Source organism: Varanus komodoensis, unplaced genomic scaffold (assembly GCF_004798865.1).
Source record: "Varanus komodoensis strain SLA01 unplaced genomic scaffold, ASM479886v1 scaffold69, whole genome shotgun sequence".
In the NCBI taxonomy this organism is placed as follows: Eukaryota; Metazoa; Chordata; class Lepidosauria; order Squamata; family Varanidae; genus Varanus; species Varanus komodoensis.
The window spans coordinates 156,367-171,438 of record NW_025336334.1 but is presented as its reverse complement, the minus strand read 5'-3'; the positions used below and the strand labels follow the sequence as shown (position 1 = coordinate 171,438).

The following is a 15,072-nucleotide window of genomic DNA, read 5'->3' as shown; positions in this document are numbered from 1 at the left end:
TAAGGGAATGGGGATTAAACAATGATTGGCCATTATCTCTTCTGGAGCTTCCTCCATCAGAAGAAACTAAAGACACAGCTTCAATTGCCCATTCGCCTTTGATTTGAGGGGTGGGGAACTGCTTCAGTCTGAGGGAGAATTTCAAATTTAGCCAAGCTTTCAAGGGGGATGCATTTCAGAGTTGGATGGATCCCAAGACAAAGAGATGGGGTAACATGATAAATGTAGCAGTATATTTTAGCTGAAAGCTCTTTCTGTTTGTAACTAAGCCTTAGCAGAGGCATTTCAACTTTCAGAACAGGGTAACAAACTGAGCTGTGTATTTTCCAATCCTATCTGGAATATTGAATTCTTTTTTTTTTGGTGAAAGTACAGTGACGTTATTTTATGGAGGGTTGTTATCTGTATGCTGAAGTTATTTTTGCACTTGAAAGTAAGAGTGGAAATAATGAGCTCAGTCTGGGTTATTTTACTTAATATTGGTGTGTGTGTGTGTGTGTGTGTGTTGGCAAGGCAAGGATCTTTGCCTTGACTTGCTTGTCAAGGTTTACCTGAGCAAGCTTTTGAGTAATGCTGAAGTTTTTGCAATTACACGGGCCAGAATCCAAATAACAGCACAACTCTAATGTTTATGGGTCCATTAGGACAATATTTTGAGCATCACCTCTCACAATGCCATATAGCAAGCTGCTTTCAAACCTGGGAGGACCACTTGATTCTATAGCACTGATGTGTGCACATTTCCTTTGTTCAAACAGAGCAGCCCTAAAAAAAAACAACAAAAACTCAAGTCATCCCACAGTTCATGACCAAACTCTTGGGTGTGTCTAGAGGGGCTGTCTGAATCCTGACCAAGTATTTCCTTTTTATTATTATTTTTAAGGCCTTGCACAGAATGGGGAAAAGCCTAGCACAGCTGGCACAATTTCTGATAGCAGGAGGTATTTCATATTATGCTTTCTTATCTAAGGCCTTCTCCAGAACAAGAATTTGGTACAGTGGTATTCAGTCTTTGTATTTCAGTGCAGCAATGGCTGGGGGAAAGATTGACCAGTAGTGTAGACAGAAAATTTTAGGCTCTAGCCTTAATGGTCATGCCCCTCTACCCTTCTAGATAAAACATTTCTTGTAAGAGACTTCCATAGGAATGTCATTACTACTGGCAATTTTTACTTGGACTAGATGGAGATGAGGCTCCGAATGAAACAAATACTAGGTAGGTATCATGAGTTGGCTGGAACTTCTCTGTGGAAGCCACTTCCTCACATGGCTGCTGATCATGCTTCTTACAGCATGAACCTCATGAACCATGCCACCTACATCCATAAAGAATGTTTCTAACTACAGGCTTACAGTGTAATAAAGTTAACTGGAACATCTCTTGAAACTGTGTCAGTGAACCTTTGAGGCAATGCAGCAAGTTATCAAAGGTCAATCTCTAAAATCTTCACAAATGGTTATTAGCGCATTGTATGAAGTGACTTCCTCCTAAAACTATCAGATATGTCTTGTGTGAGAGATCTTGACTTTTACCTTCCAATATGTCACCATCTAGTCATAGAAGTCACAACAGAGCTTGTTTATTTTCTGCTTTGCAGAACATTGTTGCGATATTGGCACCTGTCTTGTCTTTATTGGAGTGCCTCCTTGGTTTTAGTACCATCTGGATGTATCAGTCTAATCATACACCACTGTTCAAAGCTGGACACATAAGTTGGTATCAGGAGCACCATGCTAAATGTTCAGCCCATTTGCCATGGCCTCCACACATGACAACTTTCCATCAGAGTTCATGGCAGAGGATTACATGCTTTGCCTCATCAAACATACAATAAAGGTATGGAATCTGACAAAAGTTGTCTTGAGTCTAATGCAGGGAGGAAAATGCCATGTTCATACTCTTATGGACTGAAGGTTCACAAATCAATATGCCAGTGATGCATGTACAATGCCTATCATATATTCCTCACCTGGTCACACAGCATTACTTCCCCAGTATTTTGTCACAGCTCAGACAATCTGTATTTCTCTTGTTTTGGGATGAGGATTTCCTTGCAACATTGTGGTTATGGTTTTCAAGCATAAATGAATGTGATGGCCTGATTCCCATGACAGAGTTTTGTTACAAACTGGTGGAGAATCTGCTGCCTCTTACAAGCTCATCAGCTCTTTTCGCATTCCAGTAAGTTCAGTATGGTTTACCAACAGCCATTCACATTCCTCAGGAGGGGGCAATTACCTTGTTTTTATTTTACAAACAAATGACCTTAAGTACCATCCCTGTGCATTGTATAAAGCCCGTAACATCTCTTGAGGAATAAATATTTAGGCTAGCATCTGAAATGAGACCCAAAGACTTGGCATGCCTGGAGAAATGTTAAACTCTTTCCTTTGATCTCCTACCCATCCTTCCTTTCAAAAGCACTTGCTGCTTCACAAGTGCGGTTAAGTATGGCACAGAGGGGCTGCTGCTGTTCAAGAAATCTTGATCCAAGCTGTACACAGAGCACGTTGCATGACTCTTCGCGCCCCGCTTTGCATCCGAAGCAAATGGCACCGCTTCCTTCTGTACTGCTTGAGAAGGGCGGTGGGCGGAGCTGGCGCCGGAACCGCGCCCGTCGCGCTGCCCTCCGCGCTCTGTGCCTCCTCCAGTCGCGGCGTGGGCCCTACCTTCGTCACCGTCGGGCGGGAAAGGGCGCTTCCTGCGGAGTCGCAGAATGAAGTACTGCTGCCGCCGCCGCCGTGGAGCGGAGCTCTCTGCCAACATGACCGTGCCCTTTGTAGAGGAATGGGACCTCGTCCAGGCCCTTGGAGAAGGTACTTATGGAGAAGTTCAGTTGGCGGTGAACAGGCGCACTGAAGCGGCCGTCGCAGTAAAAATTCTGGACAAGAAGCTTGCGATAGAGTGTCCGGAGCGGATTAAGAAGGAGATTTGCATTAACCAAATGTTAAAGCACGAGAACATTGTGAAGTTCTATGGCTATCGGCAGGAAGGCACCGTCCACTATCTCTTCCTGGAGTACTGCCGTGGGGGAGAGCTCTTTGACCGAATAGAACCCGATATGGGGATGCCTGAATCTGAAGCACAGATATTCTTCCACCAGCTTATAGATGGTGTCAGCTACTTGCACAGTGTAGGAGTAACACACAGGGACATTAAGCCAGAGAATCTTCTGCTAGATGAGAAAGGTAATCTCAAAATCTCCGATTTTGGGCTAGCAACTGTGTTTAAATACAATGGCCGGGAACGATTGCTGAGCAAAATATGTGGCTCGCTCCCCTATATTGCCCCCGAAGTCCTGAAAGGAAAAGAATTCCATGCTGAGCCTGCTGATGTTTGGTCATGTGGAATAGTACTCACTGCAATGTTGGCAGGAGAATTGCCATGGGACCAGCCTAGCGATTTTTGTAAAGAATATCGTGATTGGAAAGAAAAGAAAACATATCTTTCGCCATGGAAGAAAATAGCGTTATTGCCACTGGCTTTACTTCTCAAAATATTAACCGAGAACCCTGCATCAAGGCCTACTACTGTAGAAATAAAAAAGGACAGGTGGTACAACAAACCTTTAAAGAAAGGCATAAAGCGTCCTTGGGTCTCCTCAAAGGGGGACTCGGATTTTCCTAGAGATTCTAAGCACATTCGATTAGATATGGGCTTCTCTCCCGTGAAAAGTACACCAGGTGAGGATAAAAAGACATGTTCCTATTCCCAGCCCGACCCAAGCACTAGCCTTACCTTGTGGGACAGCAGCCAAGCCAGTACTGATAACCTAGTGCAGAGAATCATCTTCTCCCAGCAAGCCTGTCCTGAGCACATGCTGCTGAACTGCCAGTTACTAGCCAGACCAAGTTTTTCACAGGACTTAGTGAAGGGAATGACCTGTTTCTGTTTGAAGTTGGATGGTAATCAGCCCTACAACATCTTGAAGGATGTTTGTGAAAATATAGGTTACATCTGGAAGCAAAGCTGCATAAATCAGATCACCATAACAACCACAGATAGGAGAAACAACAAACTGATTTTCAGCGCAAACCTGGTGAAAAGACCTAAGTTCCTGTTTTCTTTGGCTTTGTTTGAACACGGAGACAATGAGGAATATGACACTTGTCTCTCAATAAGCTCAGAAATAGTGAGCACGCTTGCTGAGGGAGTCATGATGTGGTGGCAAGCCCTGCCTCTGCCCCAGTCGCCAGCCCCTCTGCACCAGCTGCTAAATGTGCATGCATCTGGGTCTGTTACCTCATTCACAGCACATCCCACACTGGAACCATTCAGGCAGTCTAGTCGTCACACCCAGATCAGAGCATGGCTTGCCATCTCAAGCCTGTTTTCTCCCTGTAGGCATCAACCACACATACACAACCATGTGAATGGCCCTTACTCATCCACTCATCCAAGCAATTAGCTCTTCTAGGGTTAGGGTTCCAGGGCTAATTAAGCTCTTCTCATTTCTGTCATTAAACTAAGCAGGTTCTTAATTTACCCAGTGAAAGAGATGGAATGTGGAGAAACTACAGGTTACACAGCAGATGCTATTGCTACATATACAGCAGTTTCCCCACAACAGGCACACATACTGTCAATGGGGCAGTCAGGATGGAACTTTAGGGCACAAATCCAGAGCCCACCTAAACAGAATAACAAGGAAATCCAGCATATATAGCAGCACTGACTTACCCCCTTTTACAGTGAGTATGTACACTAGTATACACATTACTATTGTAGACCTATCCCTGTAATACATTTTGTAGGAAAAGACATCATGAACAGGTTGGCATAAGTCTGTAGAAGCCATTTTCCAGCATGATTGCTTTCATCATCTTGCTGTAATGTCCTTGCACATTGTTAATGCACAAAAAATCATTGTTGTGTGTCTGCTTTTATGCACCAAAAAATTGAAGTTCATTAAAAGTCTTGTGTATGTGATTGCAGCATTTATATTCCTTCAGCCCTAGTGTAAAGGCCCATCTGTTTACATATGACAGTGGCAAATCATGGATTAATGAATCCATGTATTGCCCAGACACATGCCTAATCCATGTCACCGCCATTTTGAATATGCAGCTTCTAATTGGCCTGAACAGAAGTTTCTTCCTAATGCCTAAAACTGGACACTATGGAACATTTGTGGATTAGGCAAGCCAAATGTAGTCTGTTAACTTATATGTTAACAGCTGCACATGGGGGCATGTCGTGAGTGGAGCCAGCTGGAGCCGGGGGTCAGAATAGATGGCCTGGGAGACCCCTTCTGACTCGGTCTGTTTCTGTGTTCTATGTTTTTATGTTAATTTTGGGTTATTTAACCCATGATTAGACATCTTAAAACAGCCTCAGATCAGAGGTTGCATATTCAAAGGGACAGTGGCACATGCACTAATTAACCCAAGATTTGCAACTGTTAAATGTAAATCAGGTCTAAATCTGAAGTACTGGTTCTTTCTTCAAAATGCTGAAAAAATATTTCTGGGTTAATTTTCACAGCAAGGAAAGGAAAGAAAGAAATTAAGAAATAAAACCTAAATACCTTAGCTAAATCCTTTAACTCCCTTAAGAATATTAAATCCATATTCTTTTGGCTGCTTTCTATGCCATCCTAAATATATGTACTTAGAAGTAAGTACATATATTGACCTGATGGAGTTCGATCAGGCATTCTCCAAAGTGAATATGGATTGCAACCTTAAGGGTAGAGAATATTGGACAATCTTCCAACCTTGCCAAAACTGAGATTCCCTTTCAAAGTAAAATTTCTTTACAAAATATCTGAAGCTGAGTAGGAATGTTATGTTCCATAAATGAACACTAATTCTAGGAGATAAGATGGAGACCTGCTCCAGCTTTCACATTCCTTCCCATTCTCTGATGAAATTTTCAACAATTGAGACATGGCCAGTCCTTCATGATATACTTTGCTGACAGTATGACAACAGGTCTGTCCCACATTCTGGAATGTACTTGCCTCAGGTTTAGCATGACAAGGTTAGAACTGATGAGGGAGAATTATCATAGGATGCTGTTGCCAATTTGGAATGGAGGGTTTTTTACCATGAAAACGAAAGCCGTGGTAGATAGAATCCCACTATGTACCATAACATTAAACATGCAAATCCTTTCCAAATAAAACTAGAGATGAGATCAGTTTGCTGCAGACCATGTTGTGAGTCCAATCTTGCCACATACTTTGATGAGGTCTTCAGACTTGATTTGTCTCCCAGTTCTTCAGATGTGTCTCCCTGTCAGCAGCCTAAATTGTAGACAAACAGTAGTGTGTGTTAGAAGAAGAGGGGTGCTGGATCAAGTAATCCAGTATTGGTAATCCTGAATAGTTTCTCTAGGTCAGCAGAATATGTGTATCTGATTTTGTAGTGAAGCCATCACAGTTAACTAAAAGGATGGTAGGAAACAGATCAAATCTTACGATGTCTGCAAATGATTCTCCTCTTGCTGTTGTACTGCCAATGGTTCTCTGCACAGTTGAGATGTTCTTCATCTATTTTGCTTGAAGATTTTTTAGCAGGCTCATTGAATGATAGAATATATGAACTGAACCCAAGGGACTTCATGTTCACGATTACATGATTGAGGCGTTGTTGTTTGCTTTGCTGACCAGCTTGTCATTTCAGAATTCAGAGCAGCCTACAGTGTCATTTTCCATGGATGGCAGGAATATCAAAACTCCATCTGAATGGACTTGTTACTTAGTGACCAAATTGTGCAGTTTGACTACAATGAGTGCAATGTAAAGGTTCCTTATTTGTATGCACTGATGGATCTAGGCTGCAATTGATTGCAATACTTGACTTGTATTCCTAACCATCTCATTGTCTACTGCTGCTTCCTACTAGCTTTTTTTCAGCATTTGTGACTTTTCAAAAGATGTTTCAAAATCTAATGATAGACCACTTCCCATGGAGAGGCATACTAAACCTGTATTGTTTTTCCAATTATTCTTTATTTCAGGTTTTTTGCAGGGTTTCCTCTAATTTCAGGCCAGAACAGCTGCTCTGAAAAGTCTTTGGTTCTGCATCACATATAAATAGCCTACTTGAATCATTTCATGAATATCAGGATGCCACATTTTTTCAAAGAAACAGAGAAACATAGAAAAGCCATCAAGTCTGACCCCTGGCTCCAGCCGGCTCTGCTCACGACATGCCCACCATGTGCATGTCCAGCCTATCTTTGAACACCTTCACCAATGGGGCCTCAACCATCTCCTGTGGAAGCCCATTCCACACCCTCGGGGTCCTGACTGTCAGGAAGTGCTTCCTGGCATCCAAATGGAACCTTGGCTCCCTGAGCTTTGCTCCGTTGGAGCGCATTCTGCCTTCCTCTGCAGGGGAGAACAGGTCTCTACCCATCTCCATGTGACATCCCCTCACATACCTGTATGTCGCCAACATATCTCCTCTGAGTCTCCTCCAGGCTGAAGAGACCCACTTCCCTCAGTCTCACCTCATACTCCATCCCTGCAAACTGACCACCAACCTTGTGGCCCTGCGCTGCACTGACTCTAACCTGGCTATATCCTTTCTGTAATGAGGGGCCCAAAACTGAGCACAATACTCCAGTTGTGGGCGCACCAGAGTCATATAGAGTGGTAGTAATACCTCTCTCGATCTAGAAGCCACACTTCTGGCTATGCAACCAAGGGTGGCATTTGCCCTCTTGACCACCGCATCACACTGCTGACTCATATTTAGCCTGCAGTCAACCAGCACCCCGAGATCCCTTTCACAAGTGCTGCTCTCCAGCCACTTGTCACCTAACCTGTACTTACGACACCTATTCCTATGCCCCAAGTGCAAGACCTTGCACTTATCCACATTGAATGCCATCCTGTTGTCTCCTGCCCACTTCCATAGTCTGTCCAGATCCTTTTGGATCTGGAGTACCTGTTCCTCAGTTGTGGCTACTGCTCCAGTTTTAGTATCATCTGTGAATTTGATCAGCAGACTGTTCACCCCTTCTTCCATGTCATTTATGAAAAGATTAAACAGGATTGACCCCAGGACAGAGCCCTGGGTGACCCCGCTTGTCACTGGCCGCCATCCCGATGATTCCCCACTAATGGTTACCTTCTGCTTTCGGTCAGTCAACCATGCCCTAATCCACCAGACAGTGCTTTGGTGTATCCCAAAACTCCTCAGTTTCTCCACCAGGATATCATGGGGCACTTTGTCAAAGGCCTTGCTGAAATCCAGGTAAACCACATCCACTGCATCCCCTCCATCTAGCCACCTCGAAACCTTGTCATAGAATTCCGCAAGGTTTGTCTGGCAAGTCCTGTTTTTGCGGAAGCCGTGTTGTGTGGCTGTCAGCCTCCCTTCCCTATCTGACATCACTAGATCTCTCTCTTTTATGAGGCTTTCCATTGCTTTTCCTACAATGGACATGAGGCCAATAGGTCTGTAATTCCCCATGTCTCTTCTGCTACCCTTTTTGAAAATTGGGACCACTGATGCCACCCTCCAGTCCTCTGGAACTTCACCCGTTCTCCACGAGGCCTCAAAAATGGAGTGGGCGTGAAAAAACCCCTCCCAACTCTCTAAGTACTCTTGGGTGTAATCCGTCAGGGCCTGGCGCCTTTGTAATGTCCAATGCCCTGAGGAGCCCCTCGACTTCAAGGGGGGTGACTCTAATCTGTGCCCCTAAGTCCCCAGCCTCATCTAATCTCCTACGCAGGTTTCTCCCGTCCTGCTTTGGGGAGGATACAGAGGCAAAATAGTAATTTAGCATCTGTGCCTGTTCCCTCATATCAGTCACTGGATCTCCTTCCTCCTTATTCAGTGGCCCCACCATTCGTCTTCCCTTCCTCTTTCTATTTACATGCTGAAAGAAGCCTTTTTTGTTGCTCTTGATATTCTTGGCAAGTCTCAGTTTGTAATCAGCCTTAGCCTTGCAAAGAATCCTTCTGCAACGGGTCTCCTCCTCCTGGTATACCCTTTTGTCTATTTGCCCCAGTACCCATTTCCTACGGAGGTTCCTCAAGAGAAATTATTGCTTATATGACTTTTAAAAACCAAAGACAGGGTCAAACAGCTAATGTAAATGATGCATCAATCAATGAGGCATAGGAATATATACAGAACAGATGCTGTTGTAGAAAATGTGTGAGCACTGATTGTAACAATCAAAGCCAGGCTTTCCAACACCTTACATCAGTCAGGGAATAAAGCAAACAAACTTTTTGCCTACAAATTAATAGCTCAAGTATCAGTCACTACAATTCATGATCAAATAAGAAACCTATAATGTATGTCTAAAGATTCTATAAATTTCTATAGATTTTTAAATGGGCATATCATGGAAGCCAAAATTGAGAGGTTTGTTCACCTCATTTCCTCTGTTACATGTTTATATGAACCACATCACCATTTTGGTGGAAATGGCCATTTGAAGATGGTTTTTGAGGACCAAATATTAACACAGACACTTATAAAGGTAAAGGTTTCCCCTTGAAGTGAAGTCCAGTCATGCCTGACTCTAGGGGGTGGTACTCATCTCCGTTTCCTAGCCAAGGGAGCCAGTGTTTGTCCACAGACAGTTTCCGTGGTCATGTGGCCGTCATGACTAAACACCGAAGTGCACGGAACGCTGTTACCTGCCCACCGAAGTGGTATCTTTTTATCTGCTTGCATTTGCATGCTTTCGAACTGCAAGGTTGGCAGGAGCTGGGACGGAGCAACGGGAACTCACTCCGTTGTGCAGATTCGAACTGGCGACCTTTCAATCAACCAGCCCAGCAGCACAGCGGTTTAAACCACTGCGCCACCTGCAGTCCCTCAGACACTTATGCTTAGAACCTAAACATACTTAATGGAGATTAAGGCATATTTCCAAATAAACATAACTTGAGATTGTACTATTATAGAATTGTTAGGTCTAGGTACATTTGTACAAACCTGGCATATATGAAAGTTGTCCCAAATGAGCAAAGCCTATCTACCAGTATCTATTTTTAAAGAACAAAAACAGTGAAATAAGGGAAGAGGAAAGTAAAACAACAGAGCAAAGGAGAAAATGTTCCCAGAACAATGGAAGGAAGGGCTGGCAAGTATTATTAAAACTACCCTAGAAAAGGTGCAGCTTTCTGATTTAGCAGAAAGATCTTTACAAAATAGTCTGAGCTTCTGTGGAATGTTTGAATAACAACTAGTATAGCTTGGATGCCTGTTTGAGGTGGGAGAGGGTTGGTGAGCCACTTGAAAGCATATTTTTAATTTGGAATGTTACACGAATTACCCTCTGTTATTCTACCTCTAAACATGTGTGAGAAATATTTTTGAAAATAGCACAATCAGGATGCTTGCAATCTTTTCCGAATCTAAGGAAGGAACTACAGGCTTGGTTTGGAAGAGCTGCATGGGCTGTATATGAACAAGACACAGACTGAAAGACATTTCAGGGCAGAACTGGAGTAGGACCTTTCCCACTCTATCAAAAACAGTGGAGCAGCAGCTATATGTTTTAATAGGAATGCAATATAGTTTGTCCTGGTGGAAGCTGGCTAATGGTAATTTATCTTGGTAAAGTGTCCTTTTGTATTCTTGGGAGAAGGAAGATAGTCTGTGTTATTTGGCAACATGTAATTTATAGTGCCATAAATAGAAACAAAAAGTTAAAGCATTGTAAAAAGATGTGTGCTTGCTTATCATATAGGAAATATATGAAGAAACATCCTTTAGTTACTTTGTGAAGTTTTTATAATCTGATAAATTGAGGCTGTGAAAATAAAATGAAAGATGCACTTTAGCAGTTCCCAAGGAAATGTAGTATTAATATAAATTGGACGGCCACAGGGGAAAGTATAAAGTGTAAATGGGAGTATTTGTGTTTATACTGTGTACTTTAATTTCGGAAGGCAAAGAAGAAAGTGAATGGAAATTTTGAAACTGAAAAATTGGGACCAGCAATGAAATTCTGTGCTGTGAGGTATTCCTGGTTGGAGTGTCAGCAAACCAGTCACATCCTGTACAATACAGAGTATTCTGTTTTTTCCCTTCCAGGGCCAGCATCATGAATAGGCCTGGCAGGGAAATTCAAGGGCACACAGCCCAGGGTCGTACTTAGTTGCTCTTCATTTTCAATACTGCAGTCTTCTTGTTGATGAGTCTTTCATTCACCTGCCTCCTGTTTTGGCCCTTCTCAACAGTGGTGTTGAGAAGGTAGATGGAGAAGATTCACTGAGAGTGTCCTGGCCAAGGCTTCTCCAGAGCCTGGAGTTGCTTCTTGTTCACCTGCCCTCTTCCATTGGATTTTATTCCTTGGTTTTTGTTTCCCAAAAGCATCAGTCAGCATTTTATGGCCACTAAGTATGCTCAGTCCACATTTTGGGGTGCTTTTGGGGACCCTGTTGCACTCCTCTCCCTCTTTTTGCTACTTTAACATGCCTGTTTATTATCTTCCTCCTGTGCATGCCATTTTGGATACATTAGGCCAATCCTTGTAGCACAGGGTCACTTTTTGTAGATAAAGTGACTCTTGCCATTGATGCAATGTAACATAGATTTTAAAAAAGATATACTCTGATTCAGGAAGTCCATAATTGGATTTAAGGAAGGTTATTAGAAAATGCAGTGGAAATTATGCACATCTGCCTTTGTCTTTTGGGAATGAGGTGGAAGATCACATGTATTTTGCTGCCTAGGGACTTTTAAAAAAATAATTGGTGGCATAAAAATGGAAATATAAATAAATGTTTTACATTATAAGCTCAGAAGTATGCCATATTGAAGTCAATGGGATTTTACTCCCAGGATATAACAGTAAGCTCCACTATACACAGTGAGATTTATTTCTGAGTAAGCAAGCACAAGATTGTCCTGGGATAATTTTGGTTGATTTGGACAATATATATTCCATTCATGTATTGAAGTATACAATATACTGTCATGAATGTATAGTAGGAAGTCTTGTGTTGTAACATTTGTGTGGATTAAATAGAACGAAAGGTAAGACATTTATGAACAATCCTTGGTAGATTAAGTATACCAAATGAGGACAAAATAGACAACATAGGGAAATGGATCATAACTACCTAATTTTGGAACAAGTAAGGGGAGTATTTTCAGAAGAGATGTAAAGGCTTTGAAGTTAGGAGAGTGCAAATGTTAGGTAGGAGGAAGGAAATTAGGGGTGTATAGAATAATATATAATGCAGATTTATGTTCTGAAAGAATAACACTGAACAATTTTCCTGGAATAGTAGAAATGGATCAAGAAAATCAGGATAAATGGAAAGTAGTTCAAAAGGACCATAACCAGTTGGCTAAGAGTAAAATATATAGGATTTAAACTGAGATTTGTAGAGGCCAGAAGTACAGAGAATTGTATATGATGGAGTTCCTTGCACTTTGATCCAGTGGAGGGTTCCATCAGCAGCACTGGGAGGTAAGTGCTTTTCTCTGATTTATCCTCTTTCTCAGCGCCACCCCAAAAAAGGGGATATGGGAGATGGCACAGTGTTACAAGTGGGAAGGGGAAATCCATGCATCCATCTTCCTTCCCATTCTGTTGAGGGAAGGTGTGACTGGATCAAAGAGTCTTCCACCAGCAGAGGGCTACAACCCAATGAGTTTAAATACACTAGAGGGAAACTAGGAGAGTTTTACTGACAAATGTAGAAAGCTAAACAGAAAAGTCAGAGTACTGAATGAGAAGACAGGGAGATTCAGTGCTGTGTACTGAAGAGGTGTAATAATATTTCTGTGGGCATAGTAGGGTCAAAATAGAATAAAACTTTTAATTGACATGGTCTTCAGAGTCAAGTGAAACACAGAAGAAAAATAACACAGAAACATTGCAGTGATTTTCAAAAATATCTGGCCAAGACCATGTATAAAATACATAGCAACACAGGGCTGAATGTGCATGATACAAATCTTAGCTGAACTGTTTCCAATAATGCTGCAGAAAAGGCTGGGGAAAAGTTGTTATTCCATAATGGACTATTTTTGCTGTGTTCAAGATCATGTTGCAGGATTAATAGTCCAGCAAAGGGAAATGTTATTTAGTCTTGTCATTGCCCAGTTAAGAAGGAAGAACAAATGTCTAACTTAAAAGTTCTAAGAACATGAAGACTGTACAAGCACTTATTAACAGATAAGAAATGAATGTCTTGCTTTAAAGTAAAGTTACTTCTGTCAGACCCATCGCGATCCCATGGACAACATTCCTCCAGGCCTTCCTGTCCTCCACCATCCCCCAGAGTCCACTCAAGCTCACACCAGCTGCTTCAGTGACTCCGTCCAGCCACCTCATCCTCTGCCGTCCCCTTCTTCTTTTGCCATCTATTGTTCCCAGGATTAGGCTCTTATCCAGGGAGTCCTTCCTTCTCATTAGGTGGCCAAAGTATTTGAGTTTCATCTTCAGTATCTGGCCTTCTAAAGAGCAGTCAGGGTTGATCTCCTCTAGGACTGACGGGTTTGATCGCCTTGCAGTCCAAGGGATTCACAGGAGTCTCCTCCAGCACCACAATTCAAAGGCCTCAATTATTCGGCACTCAGCCTTCCTTATGGTCCAATTTTCACAGCCATACATTGCAACTGGGAAAAACATAGCCTTGGCTATACACACTTTTGTTGGCAGGGTGATGTCTCTGCTATTTAGTATGCTGTCTAGATTTGCCACAGCTTTCCTTCCCAGGAGCAAATGTCTTTTAATTTCTTGGCTGCAGTCCCCATCTGCGGTGATCTTGGAGCCCAGGAAAATAAAATCTGTCACTACCTGCATTTCTTCCCCATCTATTTGCCAGGAAGTGAGAGGACCAGATGCCATGATCTTAGTTTTCTTAATGTTGAGTTTCAAGCCGACTTTTGCACTCTCCTCCTTCACCCGCATGAAGAGGCTCGTTAGTTCCTCTTCACTTTCTGCCATTAGAGTGGTATCATCTGCAAATCTAAGGCTGTTGATATTTCTCCAGGCAATCTTAATTTCAACTTGTGATTCCTCTAGCCCCTCCTTTCTCATGATGTGCTCTGCATATAAGTTAAATAGGCAGGGCGACAGTATACAGCTTTGCTGAACGCCTTTCTCAATTTTGAACCGATCAGTGGTTTCGTGTCCAGTTCTCACTGTTGCTTCTTGACCCACATATAGGTTTCTCAGGAGACAAACAAGATGGTCTGGTGCTCCCATCTCTTGAAGAACTTGCCACAATTTGTTGTGATCCACACAGTCAAAGGCCTTAGCATAGTCAATGAAGCAGAAGTAGATGTTTTTCTGGAACTCCCTAGCTTTCTCCATGATCCAGTGTATGCTGGCAATTTGATCTCTAGTTCCTCTGCCTCTTTGAAACCCTGCCTGTACTTCTGGTAGTTCTTGGTCCACATACTGCTGGAGCCTAGCTTGTAGGATTTTGATCATAAAAGTTACTAGTATATGTTTTTAATTAACTCTGTTTGGAAAGCCAATAAAAATACATTATGGAAAATGAATTTGCTAGAAGTCAATTAGTCCTTCTGTCATTATAACAGGCATATTATTATAATAAGAGAGGAAATAGGGAATGGATGCTCTGGCTGGAAGAAATTAGATTAGAAAAGCAATGAAAATTAGAGCCATCTCCAATGATAGTCCAGCAATTGGCATTGTTATCAAAACAGATGCTATAGATATTGTATGTTAAAATAAGATATTTGAAAAAGAGAGAAAAATCAGCGTTACTAGCATATAGACTGGCAAAACCAACACCAAACCACACTAGAAGAAATGTATAAGGAGAAGTAAATTCCATGAGAAAAACCAACAATAAAGAATGGGAACAACTAAGAAAAAGTCCAAACTTTGTTTAATACTAAAAGAAACTGTCTCCTTCATGGATCGCTGCCTTGTCATGGCGAAGGGGCTTGCGTAGCTCAATGAAGCTATGAGCTATACCGTGCAGGGCCACCCAAGATGGACAGGTCATAGCAGAGAGCTCTGACAAAATGTGATCCACTGGAGAAGGAAACGGCAACCTACTCCAGTATCTTTGTCATGAAAACCCCATGGACAGTACCAAAAGGCAAAAAGATATGATGCCAGAAGATGAGCCCCTCAGGTCAGAAGGTGTCCAATATGCTACT

General features: G+C 42.3%; 2 protein-coding genes across 7 annotated transcripts in view; both read left to right on the top strand.

The window, feature by feature from the left end:
* The window catches only part of A4GALT (alpha 1,4-galactosyltransferase (P blood group)), a 65,478-nt gene that overhangs the window by 4,786 nt on the left and 45,620 nt on the right, over positions 1-15,072 (top strand). The window lies entirely within an intron of this gene.
* LOC123033920 (serine/threonine-protein kinase Chk1-like) lies at positions 2,261-5,480 on the top strand. Its single transcript, XM_044450862.1, has one exon. It carries the CDS (start codon positions 2,718-2,720, stop codon positions 4,407-4,409), a length of 1,692 nt encoding a protein of 563 aa, XP_044306797.1. The 5' UTR covers positions 2,261-2,717; the 3' UTR covers positions 4,410-5,480.

Excerpts from the sequence above, each read along its gene's own strand:
- LOC123033920 (XM_044450862.1), top strand. The coding sequence starts at position 2,718 with ATGAAGTACTGCTGCCGCCGCCGCCGTGGAGCGGAGCTCTCTGCCAAC.